The sequence below is a fragment of the Sturnus vulgaris genome, chromosome W (assembly GCF_052056855.1).
Source record: "Sturnus vulgaris isolate bStuVul1 chromosome W, bStuVul1.hap1, whole genome shotgun sequence".
Classification (NCBI taxonomy): domain Eukaryota; kingdom Metazoa; phylum Chordata; class Aves; order Passeriformes; family Sturnidae; genus Sturnus; species Sturnus vulgaris.
Window position 1 is genome coordinate 27,854,912 of NC_142282.1, and position 15,058 is coordinate 27,869,969.

A 15,058-nucleotide genomic window follows, 5' to 3' on the forward strand; every position below is an offset into this window, starting at 1 on the left:
GAGGGCACTTGCTTCCAAGCTGGAGCAGCCTGTCCTTGGAGCACTGCACCCCATGGAAGAGTGACCCACGCTGCAGCAGTTTTGGGAGGACTGTGTGCTCGTGAGATTGGAACCACATTGGAGAGGTTTGTGGAGAACTGTCTCCCATGGGAAGGGACCCCACCATCTCACAGGGGAAGGACTCCTCCCAGAGCAGCAGAAGATCTCAGGTGATGAACTGACCAAAACCCCCCATGCCCTGTTTGCTGTTGGTGCGAAGGAGGGAGGGGTTGGGGGAAAAAAAGGTGGTTTTGAGGGCTTATTTTACTTCTCATTATCCTCATTTGACTCTGTCAGTAATAAATTAACTTTGTACTTCTAAGCTGAGCCTGTTTTGCCCTTGGAGTGTTTTCTCACAGTCCTTAACTCATGAACCTTTCGTTTAATTTTTTTCTCTGCCCAGCTGTAGCAGGGGAGGGTGGGCCAGCAGCTTTTGTGGGTGCCTGGCATTTGGTCAGTGTCAAAGCACAACACGTGTGAATGGAGTTATTTTACAACGGTGCTTGCATTTCCATTTGGATTAAATTTTATATATTTCTATTCAAAGCAATATAAAGTTTTAACTCTGATTTATCTTGTTAAGTGGACTGAGTTTAACAATACCACTGAGATCAAGTCTGGGAAACCAATAGAGCTTCAGTTTCCACCTGAAATTGATGTAGGAAGTAATAAAGAGCTAATCTGAGTGATTGTTGGATATGTGCTCATATGCCTGAACATTTGGGAAAAGGAATACATTTAATCAGAGTTCCAATCCCCACTGATATAAAATGGGCAACATGGTGGGTAAGTACCTCATTTAATATACATCAAGAAGGAAAAGATCAGGAGTGGGATCTGGAGACATCACCTTACCCTAGCACATGTATAAACAGATGTAATCTCACAAAAAGGACTAGACAAAGTAGATTGCATCAGCATTACTTTTGTAGGAAACCATATGAACTGTAGTGTGATCAGATTTTCTTAAAAGCAAACAAGAAATTATGTTTTCATGAGAACTTTGTGCTGCGCTTTTAGATAAAGGCAAGGTAATGCAAGTGGCACAATCACCAGTATCAAGTTTAAGCTGGTTGTAGGGTCCTCTGTTATCATGAGCTGGTTGAGTTTATTCTGTGGCCAAGGGATTGGTGCAGCACTGTACAGGCCTGGGCCTGCTCAGGTTAACTGTTATGTGAAAAGGCTTTACCTTGGAACTAGTAGGGTTTTGGGAAAATCTTTAATTGTAAGAAATAGTGTTTAAGTCTTGTGAATTCATTTAGCTTTAACCCACAGTGCTTAGTCCTGCATTAATGTGTGCAAGTGGTTATCTTAGCCCTAAAGACTGTGAGCCTGAGCAACACTGATAAGAAGGTATATCTTGGCCAGACCACATCACTGGGATGCATTCAAAGAGAAGAAACTTTTTTTGGAGGCTTGTGACAAAAAAAGGATAATTTGAGGAATGGGATGTTCCCCAAACGACCACCAGAGACCCTCAAAAGACCCCTACTGTAATGTAAATAAGATCTGAGAAGTTATTTAATTATGCAAAAGAATTTGAAGGGATGTTTAGCATATATGTGTGAGTTTCAAGAAATGTAATGAATACGTATAAGTTACATAGATTTAAACTAGTTTGTTAGTGAGCTGTGGTGCATGGGTTATGTGGAAATATCCCCCTCATGCTTGTCATCGTAAATAAAACTGATGATGCTTTCTAATACTGAAATTAGTGTTAGAGAGTTTTATTCACGATTTTTGGTGACAAGGGTACTTTCACTTTAGTAGCCGTAATCTCAAATATTACAGTTACCAAGAATTTGAGGGCTGATCTAAAATTAACCAAAAGAATTAGCAATCCTTTGATTAAAGAGATCCACCACTTTCCATTCCATTGCCAGATGGTTTATCCCCTGGTTAGGAGTTAATGAATTGGAAAAAGCAATTGTGAATATTTCAGCATTAATCGAAATAATTGGAAATCAAACTGCAAGTGCTCTATGGAGAATACAAAAAAAGTATCAGTAATCAGGAAGATATCAGTTGAGAAGCAAATGAGTCTGGTTTGCCTGTGATGGCAAGTGCTGAGTGATCTCCCTGTCCTTATTTCAACCCATGAGCCTTTTGCCGTCTTTTTCTCCCCCATGTTCTGCTGAGGAGGGGAAGGGATAAGGCAGCTTGGCTGGCATCTGATGTCTAGCCAAGGTCAATTCACCAAAGTAATATGTTAAATTAAAACATTAGCACTCTTTATAAGTGAGGGTCAGATTTTAAAATGTGGATTGGCTGTGTCTTGATCAAATTCAATTAAAATGCAGAGCTACTTGAAGCGATTTTTAAATTTTAATGTGTTTCCCCTTTATTTTATTTGTATTTTGGCACTGCCTCAAACAGCCCCTTCTCTGGGCCCCACTCATAGTGGGCGTGGCCTGGTATTGCTCCTCAGGAGCTGGGATGTGGCGTCACCATGGGCAGTAAGATGGCGGCTGCCACTAGAGTCGTACAGGTAGCGGTGCGCGGCTTGCGGACCGGGAGGTGGTTAGGGCGGCTGGGGCCTGGAACCTGGCGCGGGTGGCAGGCCTAGCTTCGCGCGCGGCGGCCGCGGCCTGAGGTGGCCGAGGCCCGAGGCGCCGCTGGAGAGGCTGGTGTCCTTGGAGCGGGGAAAAAAGCATGCGGCGGGGCCGGCCCGGTGGCGCCGGTCATTTGATTCCTGTGCCTGGTTCTAGTACCAAAGGATGTTACTGAGCAGTCTGCAGGCTGCCCCTTTTCGGTCACTCTTCAAGAAAGGAGGGCGCTAATCATTATCTCCTTTCTAAGCCATCCTACTTCCCTTCAAAGATGAAACATAATGTCTTCTTGAAAAGACATTTAAAAAATAAGCACAGTGGCTTTGAATACCAGACGTTATAATTTATAGGGGTGTTTTTCTTAATGGAACTAGTCAATCCCAGCCAGCCAGCTGAACAAATATGTACAGGTAGAGAGCACTGCTAGCAATTTCACATGCTAAAACGTCATCATTCTATTTTTGCTACTGTAGTAGCTATTTCTGCATACACATTGCTGTGAGAAAAGGAAGAGAATGCTTATTCCTGTTCTGAACACTAGGGTGGGGTAGTGCCTTTAAAGGTGAAATTTCTCCTTGGGTAAAAATAAAATTCATGTAGTAATTTTAGCACAGTGCTGGTGCACAAAGCAGCAGCATAGAAGTGGTTGTTTAATTTGTTGTACGTTCCATTTTATTATTGTAACGCTAATGTTTCTCTAGAAATATATTTCATTCTCCCTGTTTCTCCTACTACATTGTCTTGTTCTAGGTAGTCAAGCCACATACTCCCTTGATAAAGTTCCCAGACAGAAAAAGTAGTCCCAGACCTAAAAGTAAGTATTTAAACTATAGATACAACTTATGGCGTATTTCTTTGCATAAACTGTTGTATATAAAAATCAGCACACGATTTTTCTGCAACTATGCAGCTCAACTGATTCTGAGCAGTTTCTGAATCATCATTGTTTTAGTTTGAAGGCTTCCTTTTCAGACTCTATGCAACTGTGGGAATATAATACATGCATGCCTTTATTTTTTGGTCAAGGCAGAATCACAAGGATTTCTAGTGATGTTTTTCTACTTATATAAGAAGTCACATTTTTGAAAATACTAATATTTGCCTGAAGTGATAGTATCCAAGTGAATTTGAAACAGCCTTAGGTATTTAGTGATCTTTGCAGAAAATGATATTACATTTTCCTCATCCTTTTTTTTTCCTAATTGGACTGTGTGATGGTGGTATTTAAAACCTTGATTTATGGCTAAGAGCCATTCCACTGTACATTTTAAGAAGTGTTTCTTTGTGCTAATAATTAATGCGGAGAAAAAATTAATTTCATTGCAATCTTTGACATTAATTTTTACACCTTTAGCTATGTTTATATTTATAGGAACCTCAATACTGTTACATTTAGAGCATCAAAATTAATAAGCTATATGTTGTTTTAATATTCCTTTTGAGTCAATAAAGCATTTGAAACGAAAGTAGTAGATATTTTAAGAAGCTCTGTTGTTATTCTCACTTCTTTAGAAATGATACCATACTACATATTTGCCACAGCATTATATTTAGGATTTAGCTTTAAGTTTAGTTTATCCATTAACACTGCAAAGTATCTACAATGAACATCAGTGCCACTTCTGACTTACCTGTGAATTCTTCAGGAACTATATTCTGTGATAACTTTCAGTCAGAATTTTGTATATTGTGCCCAGTTCAGCCAATTGCACCACCTTCCATGCCAGTGAATTGCTTTCTCAAAGGCTTAAAAACATGTTACTTAGCTTATGCTTATCTTTGCATTGCAAGATTACTGTGGCTATATATTTTAAGTATGTTAGACCTTTCTACATTAATTTCTGCTGCCTCACTAGTAAATTGTAATCTACTTCACTTTGCTTGAAAGCTGTAGCAATAACTGTTTCGCCATACCAGAATATTGCTTCTACATAACTACACAGAGCTCTGCAGATCAAGACTATGCTTTTAGGGATGTGAGTGCTTTAAAGGCCAGCCAAATTCTATTATCATATTACAACTGTAACATGATGGTCTCAAACAGGGAAGGGAAAACTAGTAGGGACTGTATCTGAGCTTAAGCAACAGCAGTATTAGGTCAGGTATTTTTAGTCTTCGGGTTTTTGATTGGCTAATGCTTCTATTGCAAATACACTTCAGACTTTAAAAAATACAATAGAAGAAAATCTTAGGCAAATCTCTAAATATTTATGTGGTATATAAAACAAATTCAGATAAACTTTCTTTTTTTTCATATATAAGGTATGCTGCTTCTTCAAAATATTTTGTAGTCATTACTAGACAAAGCTATTATAATCTGTGTGTTGTTTTCTTCTGTTTTCATGCTCTGTTCCCTTTGCCTTCTGCTCTTAAATTTTAAAATTTTGGTTTAATGGCATGCCCCCTGTTCAGATTCTGCTCCCTCTGATGGGTTCTCTTCCTCCTTGCTGTTTGAGACCTTACTTTCTCGATGCCATTTTGTAATATTAAGAATAGATATAGCATTCTATTACACGTTGTGGTATGCTGTAGTTGTGAGCTTGCTTTCTCTAAGCCTCTACCTCTTTTTCATTTGTTTGTCTTTACAGTTGCAGTAAACAAAAAGCAACATCTTAGTTGGATGTTAGTTATTTATCTTTATGTAACCCCCTCCACACACATTTGAAACTTCATGCTGCTTCTGCAAGTACAGCTTCCCAGTGAAAAAGCCTTTGTTAGGATCTATGTTGATTTATCTTCTCTTTCCACATCCGTATTTCTGCCATTCAAATATGCTTTCTTTTACTTTCAGAATTTTTTCACTGTGTTCTTGGTATATTTAACAACAATAAAAACAGCTTGTGAGAAGTAGAGTATCTTTTATTTTTTTTTAATTTTTTAAAGTATTTTTTATAATGAAGAACATTGTCAGTAACTGGTAACTTTTATTGTCTGCTCACTAATTAATTTTACAGTCTTGTTATATTTCTGTAATGGTTTTGCAATCTGGATTTCAGTACTGGAATCTCTACAAACAAGTATGCCATATCTTGGTGCTTCAAAAGCACAGAAGTCTGTAGGAGGCAGATCACCAGGATTTCAAAATATTTCACCTGTTAGTAGAGTACAAGGTATACCAGACAATTTTGAATTAACAAGAACCTTACCTCAGAAGTACAGACGAAAACTAATGTCAGATGAAGAGATTGAATATACTCAAGTAAGTTTCATTTATTGTTGTGTATTGCCTATATTTACCTAGTATTTATCTTATTTCTATACCTCCTTCCAAGTTTAAAACACGATATTACATTTTAATTCTTGGCAAGTGTGTACTCAGAATTTTCACTGCTTTGATGCACAGTACCCAAACTACAAAATCTTCATACACAAGGTACCCAACTCTCACTAATTAGTAGCTTGTGGTATCACTAATTAGAGATAGACATGCAGACGGCTTGTGATAGTCATAGCCTACATTAATCACAGTCACTACCTGTTGTGTAACAGCTGTTTAATGTGTAATTTGAATATGTTGTACAGGAGCACAAGAGTCTGTTCTTAGACCAGCAAAGGCTATTACCAGGCAACTGAAGTCCAAAATATTAATCAAGCTAGTTTTTATAAATGACTTATTAGTAAGTTACCACTTGTATTTCTAGCAGTAGAAACATTTTATTAAACTTGATATAAATGTTTTCTGCAATATTTGCAAATGTGCCATTGTACATAAAAGGCAAGAAAAACCTGCTTTTGTTCTGTAACGATTTTCAGTTGTAAACATTGATGCTTAAAAAGGGAGAATGCACAAAATATGAAGAACTGGAGAGATGGGTGTGAGTTTGAAATGAAAAGACAGCTTTGTTAAATTATAAGGACACCTACAGTGTGATCATATTAATAGAGGAAATCACTTTTCCTTCATGTATATCAGTATGGTATTATAATTAGAAATAAAATTAATCATTTTGCATAGTAATACGCTCCTTGACTTCTAGCATAAATTTTCTAATGGTGAGGTAAATGGTAAAATAATTTTATTAGCAAAATAATGAGTTGAGTACCTTTCTGATTTCTCATAAAGATTATAATGGCTGACCTTGGGTTTGTTTCTGCTTTGGAATTTGGGCAGTGAAAATAATTCTAAAACTTCTGTTTACTACTGCTGTTTATCAGACCTTTCTAAAGTAAGAGTCGTGTTTCTTCAGAGTGGGAGAACTGGAAGAAGCTATAAATATAGGTTGCAGGTATTGAACTTTCTGTATTCTCCCCTGAAAAAATTGAGTTCTTATGGGTAGATGCTGATACTTTGACACTCTGTGCATGTTCCTATACAGGTTAAAAATCAATGTCTAAATCAAAAATTAAAATTAAAACCCTATTTGTTAATCTAGAACAGTGAAAAATATTTCATCTCCATTTTCCATTCTTTTAGTGAAATACATTTAACTATATGCTTTTATTTTACAGCGTGGAGGTCCAGAATAAATATGGAAGATTGTTTGCCACTGTTGAAGAATGAAATATTATATTCAAAATAAAGGCATTTCCTTAATATTATGATTGTGATGCTGGTTTGGGTTTTGCCTTTTTTTCTTTTATATGTTCTCTGTATTCTTCACACATATATTTGTAGCTCTGTAGCCTATTGTATTAGTGACTCGTTTTCCCAGTACTTTTCCATGGCCTTTCACTATGCAGAAAGACAAAACAAATTCCAGAGCTCAACGCCCCCAGAGGTGCAGGGCCCCCGTGCTATCTTGGTTCTTCCTGGGAACCAAGGTTGAGAACTCTTTGAGATACATTTCATGGACAAAGTATAGCTAGTACCAAGGGGGGTGGGGGGGGCAGAGAAGGGGCTTGACCTGGGGAGAAATTGAATCACCACTTGTCCTCCTAATTGGTGCTTTTTATCAATTATGCTAATTTCCTAAAACCTATAAAAATGTACTCACCCCTGGCAGGGGGGCTTTTGTGGACATCATTCCATAGCTGCTCCTGAAGGCCTTCAAATAAAGATCTGCTCTTATATTACCTCCTTACTAAAATTATCTCGAGTTTCATTTCCAGGTTGGGAAAAAGGCAACAGGTATACTAATAGCTTTAATAAAAACCCATATGAAGAGTGAGAAGGTTGACACAACACACTATATATTAACTTGTTATTGAGGAAGCCATCAACCAAAAATCTAACTAACATTTTGTAAGAGCCGAATGAGGGATATGGGGCTCCAGGTGGATCTTTAAAATGCTGTTTATTGTATCCAAATGATACAGCAATTCACGGGTCGTGGGTGACAAGAGCCCAGCCCACAGCCTTTTCAGCCACAGCTGTGGGTTTGTCTGAAGCCAACTCTAGTTCTGGTTACAATGTATTATATACTTTTCATTGTAGAGCATCTTAAAACATGACAACCAATCAATACTTTTACTATTACCTATCCTAACTACTAGCATTACCATATTCATGTTACTATTTTCCAATCACAAAAGGTTAGTGTGTTACAGTGTAAGCTAGAAGTTCTTTTTCAATTTTCTTGCAGTGGAAAATTCTGAGATCTTTTCTCTACTTGCAACATTGGCTTTCTTGTTTGTCTGTGAAAATCTTTTTGCTTGTTAAAAACATCTTTTGTTTGAGGTGGATTTATCCTTTGCTCTAAGTCATAAAAGCCCCTTCCAACTCACTTGCTCTTTGCCTTCTAGTTACCCAGTAAGACTGGCTCAGCAATTCTTTTCTTCTATATCAAAACTTGCTATCATTTCTATTCCTTCTTCAGATTCTACATTCAAAGATCTTTCTGTTATACATACATATCTGTGAGACCTTCCTGTCAAATCCTTATCCTTCACAACAGCATTTGATGTCTTTTTCTAATTAGCCATTTGTAAATTCTCCAATAGAACTGAGTTTTCCATTTAAGAATATTCAAATGTCTCATCAGGGTTGATTTTATGGGCAGAAAAGGGACACAGAAGTATTCTCAAATATTATTAAGACTGTTTGGGATTTTTTTTTTCAGTAGTTTTGCACCTGAATATCAGATTGAGGTTGGGAAAATAAATATAGAAGTAGGGAATATTTAAATTAGTAGCTGTTTCAAAAGAGAGCCCTTTGGGTCTAATTCCAGGTAGAAGTCCACAATATACCTGATCTCTAGGCTTAATTTGCATAGTCCTTAATATGCCTAGTCCATAACTAAAGCCTTTCTTTCATGTGGCAAATCAAAGTGAGTTATGGTCTACCTGTATATCTCAGGCTGGTACATCCAATGGCCTTGGCTTTAGCCTTTAATCACGCAGCTTTCGACCAAGGGGCCACGGAGTGCTGTAACCTATACATGGAAGAGCAGCTGCACGTTCCCCTCCCCAGTCTTCCCCAGCACTAGAGAGAACGGTACTGATTGCTTCATCACCACTCTTCTCCTTTGCAGGCAGCTCTCATGAGCCGCTAGCGTGAAACTGCGTAAGAGACAGGTGGGGTGGTTAGGGGTGTGGTGGCGCCGACAAATTCTCCACCCCTCTGTCTTTCCCCTATTCTCCTGCCCCGGCAGCAATGAATGTATGAGTGCGTGCCAAGTACAACGAGAAACTTGACTTCTTTGGGAGGGACAAGTTCATATATACAGAGCTCCTTAGCCCCCCCGACCCACACAGTGCTGGGGGTCTCCTCTGTCAGGAAAATTATTCCACGATGTCAGAGGTTTACATCCAAAATGGAGACAGAGGAGTCCTGTAACTTTATTCGAATAAAGGGAGAGGCCATGGGACATTTCCCATGGGATCTCTCAAATTGCTGGAATACATAGCATCCTTTTTATCCTAATTTCCCACCCACATTTTCTTCTCTCTTTCCCCATTGGCTGAGATACTTGAGAGGTACAGACTTCCTGCATTGCCTAATACAGACCCCCTTTATCTTTGTATCTCTATTCTTTTTCTCCAAGTCCAGGAATTTAGCATGGCCTTGGGTGAGCAACAGTCCGTCAATTAGTGGAATTCCTCTGGAATTCACGGTTCCACCCATTGCTTATTTCATCTATCAATATCTGGCTTTATCTACCAGCAGGCCCACTTCAATGCTGTTCAGCTGTCTTACACAGCTGCATCCCATTAGGGATGAGGCTCGGCTGGCCACAGCCCTATTCCTTATTTCTCACAATTTATTCTCCCGGAGTTTTGTAGTTTGTTTCTACTTGATTTAGTAGTTTGCCTAAACTTTGTAATTTACATGTTATAGTCCGGTTTTACTTTGTAACTGGCATTCATACCTTTGTTTTAATTGCTATTTAGACCATTAGCTTGCAGTAGAACATTGATAACAAGAGGCTGAGAAAATGAGCAAAACTCGCCAGCTGTGGCTTGATTACAATGACCTAAGAGCTTCAGAACACTAAATAAGTAGAAACCTGTCCAGATGAAAGAGTCCTGGGTCTCACTTGGCTGGGGCTAATTGCATGAATCCTGCAGTACCAAGATAAAGGGGTGATAACTCAGCGTGACAGTTCAAACAGAGGACATAATGAGAAAGACAAGGAAATCATATAAAATCGAAGTAAGCAGCCCAAGAACCCCAGAATAAAAGCACTGCAGTTCAGAATATCAGACAGTGGATGGCAATCTTGCTCCACAAAAACATAAAGGCAAAAAATCCACAAAAGTCTCAGGTGACGCACAGGTTAAGTACCAAGTGGAGAGGGTTTGGGGAAGTCATTTGAATGTTAGAATGTATATAAGCCCGAGGGAACAATGCCCAAGCAGATGCGTTCATGGAGGGACACCCTGAATACCATCCCGATATCAAATAAAGGAATGCTTTCTTAACAGTGTCTCACTATTAGGTGATTTTCTTTGAATCAACTATAGCAAATTAGGGAGAGGCTCCAGACTACAGGGGCATGCTAGTTTAGCCTCTGCAGAGACTTGGACTTTGACATCTCAGGCACAGCCATCAAGTCATGGAAAGCAGCTCCTCGGGCTGGAGAGGTGTCAGTGCCAGGGCCTTCTCTCAGGAGGAGGCTATGAAAGCCTGATGTCAGGACAGTGGTGGGGGAATCAATCTGCCTCCCCCAGCCACCCCCCCCGCACAAGGCCGACCCTCTCACCTTATAATCACAGTATCACCCCACCTCACAACAGGGCCCCATCATTGTGTGCAGAAGGTAAGACAGGGCTAGGCCAGTACACAGACCAGGCAGAGGCCGCCAAAGCCAGTGTTGCTGCAGGCAGCCCCAGGACCAGGGGGCTTCCCTCCATCACAGCCCTACCCAAGTCACAAGAGGGCCATCACAAGAACCCCTTGACCATCTATCAAGAAGCAGCTGGGCCCAGCCGACCTGTCAGGGGTGAAAGGAATCAGAGGAATGTGTCTTTACAGACTGTGGGCCTGCTGATAGATAAAGCCAGATATTGATAGATGAAAGAAGCAATGGGTGGAACCGTGAATTACAGAGGAATTACACTAATTGACAGACAAGTAAAACCCCAATAATCATGGTCTTCTCTTACAGCCTCTGTGGCACAGTATGATTTTGTATGTGTATAGGCTACCATCCTTAAGGGATCCTGCATCAGATTGCCAACTTTCCGGTAAAGAACCTTTGCTCTCAACTCTTCAATTCCATTCTAATGGAAGAATTTTTAAAGAGAAACTGAGCACTCATCCTGGAGTCTCCCAGTTGGACTGAAACAGTTGTGATTTACCTGGCCTTCAATGGACTACTGTCCTTCAAGAACAGTCGTTCAGCCAATTACTTTTAGCCTATACAATGTGTAGCTATAGTTCAAATACATTAATAATTGTTGAGTTTGAACGGCGTGGGATGCGAGACAGGAAAACCCCACACTGTGATCTATGTGACAAAAGCCTTTATTGAGTTCTGACCTCGCTTTTTATACCCCTTTCAATGTTCCCGGGCAAGCGTCTGTGATTGGCTCACAGATCGGGCTGACCAATAGCTCTCTGCAGCCAGGGCTGGAACTCATTGGATTAAATCCTTATCTGTCTCTAATCTTGTCCTATCTCTGTTCTTTGGGGGCTGGCCTTTTAAGCCAGGCTGCTTATCCAATCAGTGGTCAGATTAACTGCCCAGTACAAGCCAGCTTGCACTGTGACAATTCCCCGTTTCTTTTTTATTAATTTGAATAAAAATTTTGAAACACAAATGTGCGGCTTGTTCTCTGTAGTCTTGCCTGCAAGGGCCCTTTTGCATGCAAAATTACATTAACAGCATCTATTCAGTTGGAATGGGGTTTTACCTAGCTTAATAAATTTGGCTTTTTGGATAGTGATGAGTTCCACATACCAGAAGCTGCAGGGCTTTTGTTCAGGGGCAGTCAGGTGAATTAAACACTTTTGGTTTCACATATAACAATTTAACTGTTTAACATAAAAATATAACTTAACTCTATAACTATAAAACTTTAAACTTTTCTTTTGAAATTATAACTTAATATAACATTCAGTTTTAGAACTGTGCAAAATTCCAACTTGATAAAACAATTGGTAAACATTAAAACATTTTGTAAACAAGCAACTCTGTTATTTCAGTGTCCTATAACTCTGTGAGGTAGGTGCAATTTCTGTCATTTACTTTCACAACCAATGATACATGAGCTCTTAAGGTCTAATAGATGAACTGAGATTCTCACTCAGGCACTTTGCCTGCTTAACAGGCTGGCTGGGTTTTAAATTGTATCATTTAGAAAAATTGCAATATTTACTGCCATAAATCCTTTAAATTTAAAATTTTGTTATTGAATGTTTTAAGCTTAGTATTCCAAATTATTGATGTGCTTGATGTATCATTGGAGTTATGTTGTTTTTATTTAGACAACTGTTAACATGATTTTCAGCTTGACATGTTACAGGCTCAATGCTTAATAACTACAGTGTTACAATTTAACATTAAACAAGAACCACTTAGTTCTAAAGCATTAACATTTTTTAAAAACAAGAAACCATTTAACTTAAAACCATTTCAAATAAAAACATATGTATTTCCTTTATTCCTTACTCCCTTTTCTTTGTTTTATTTAAGAACCAATACACTAGATAACTTAAAACTGTTTCAATTAAGAACACATGTATTTTCTATCCTTTCTCCCCCTTTTTTGTTTTTAGAATTTAAAACAAGAAGCAAAACATAGGCCTTTAAATTATTTCTATGTGGTGAGAATTATAATTACTGATATGTTATAATCCAATTGTAGTGTTTAATACTGTTGAAGAGTTTTCCTTTAAATGGTAACTTAGGAGAATCTTTTCCTGATAAGATTCTTCATGTTTATCCCAAAGGAAGGAATTTTAGCTTTAGCAAGGCTAAATTCGATAGTCAAAATGATTTCTTTCTCTTTTAAACTCAGAAATATATGGATTTTCTAATTTGCTCTCCTTGTAAGTCAAATTCCAATTTGGCCACAATTGAAAGAGTCTGAGAAGGTTTTGATGATGCACATTTCCTTTTGCTTAGTTAAAATCCCAAAATGGCCAGAGTTGAGACTTTAGACTAGGCAAAATTCTTTATTATATTTCAAAACAAACCTCTAATAAATTTTAAACATTGCAAACTGAAGTGACAAGAGGTATATACTTTAGAAATTTTGCAACTGTGATTTGCTAATGAAATACCTTTTACTAACTGATCCATAGAAATTTGTTTTGTAGAACTTAGAGTAAGCAAGATTTTCATTTTTTAAGATAGCTGATTGAGTATGATGCTATTGCAATGTATATGAATAAAGTCAGCAAACATTCAACTGTGAACTTCAATACACACTTAAAAAATTGTATACTATATTTGCAACTTTGAAAAAATATTCCTTTAGCAACTGTAAGAAAACAGGTTAACAAGGCAAATATCAACCTAGTAAAACTTGCAAGATATGCAGGCTTTGCTAAAATCAAGTTGAAGGTGGATGAAGCAGCTGTTGAGCTTTGCTGAAGGTGAACATTGCTGGTTACATTGCCACGATTGGTGTGGCTAGTTTTTTTAATTTTGATTATAACTGTTCTGGTTTTCCCACCTCTATTATAGGATGATTTGAGGTTACCTGGTCCTCTAGCCTTCTTCTGTAAAGCAGGATTTTTGGGACAACTTGCCTTCCGGTGGCTTTGTTATCTCTGATTGAGGCTTTCTGCTCTCAGCTTCACTGCAGTTGCAATAGAATCAGCTAACCTCTGAATGTTAGTTGATGTTGTCTCAAGTTTAGCACATGCATTAATTATTTCTTCTAAGGATGGATTTGCATTTATGAGTTTTTTGCAGTCCTCATTCACATTATCTCGTGCTAATTGTAGCAATACTAGATTTTTTGCATCAATATTATCTACTTCCTTTTCTATGGTATCTTGCAATCACTCTATGAACTGTGTATATGGTTCACTTGGGTTTTGTTTTATGTTTCTATATCCCGGGGTTGGCTCAGACATGTTTGTAACCTTATTTAGGGCTCTCATTCCTAATTCTTTTGCCTGGTTTAATATCACAAAATTTAAGCATGCTTGGGTTTGAGGATCTTCCATGGAACATACTCCCAGCAACTGGGGAACCCCCACCCCAAAGCATGGATCTTGCTGTGATAGCCTCGAGTTTTGTAACTCTTGCTCCTCTATATATATTCTCCAGGTCGATTCAAATATCATATACTGTAGTGGAGTACAGAGTAACTTTGCAATTTGCTTCATATCATAGGGTGTTAGCTCACTATCAGTTACGAGTTTAAGCATATTTATCACAGCAGGGGATCCCAACCCATGCTTATCGGCTAACTGGTGTAGCTCTAAAATGACTTGCCAATTGAAAGGTACATGTTGATTAGGTGTTGTTCCATTACTAACCGGGAAAGCCTCAACTGTCCCATCCCCCCGTTGCTGGCTGCTTGGTGCTGTTGAATTCACTGGCACAGAAATTAATACAGCAGTTTCTATATCCCCACATTCTATCGCCTTTTGTTTTACCTCTGACCAGAAGATTACCGGGTCCTTGGAGGAGACGACATCTGATTTAAACATTAACGGGGCTGGAGCTGCTGTTTGGGGGTTGGCTGCCGAGGTGCAGCTCGTGTCTTTTCCTTGGGTGTGTTGGCTGTTTCTCTGTGCAGAGACCTCTTGGAGCTGTTCCGTGTTCGGCTCCTGGTGTGGAGAAACTGTGGGTGCTGTATCTCCAGCAGGATCGGGGCTGATTCTCGGTTCTGGAGTCGTTTTCAGGGCTTTGGTGCTGGCATCTCTCGGTCCCGATGAACTTCCAGGTTTTTCTTGTGTCGCTCCTGGTGTGACGTCATCTCAGTGCGCTTCGGCTCGGGGGTCGGTGGGGGTTTCCATGGCGACTCGGGGCGGCGCCACGCCCTCTTGCCGGGGAGGAGACAAGCCCTCTGGAGGCTGGGCTGGGGCCGAAACCCCTCCCCCCGGAGGCAGGGCCGCTCGGGGCCGATGCACGCCTGCTCGGGGCTGGTCTTGGGTCAGGACTCCGCCTTCTTGAGGTTGGACTGAGACC

General features: G+C 39.3%; 1 protein-coding gene across 1 annotated transcript; it reads left to right on the plus strand.

Moving 5' to 3' along the window:
- Positions 1-1,695: 1,695 nt before the first annotated feature.
- On the plus strand, positions 1,696-7,127 carry LOC148220071 (alpha-ketoglutarate dehydrogenase component 4-like). The gene is made up of 3 exons (XM_088155671.1): positions 1,696-2,527; positions 3,339-3,402; positions 5,585-7,127. The coding sequence occupies exons 1-3, from the start codon at positions 2,489-2,491 to the stop codon at positions 5,827-5,829; spliced, it is 348 nt and encodes a 115-aa protein (XP_088011797.1). The 5' UTR covers positions 1,696-2,488; the 3' UTR covers positions 5,830-7,127.
- The last annotated feature ends 7,931 nt before the right edge of the window (positions 7,128-15,058 follow it).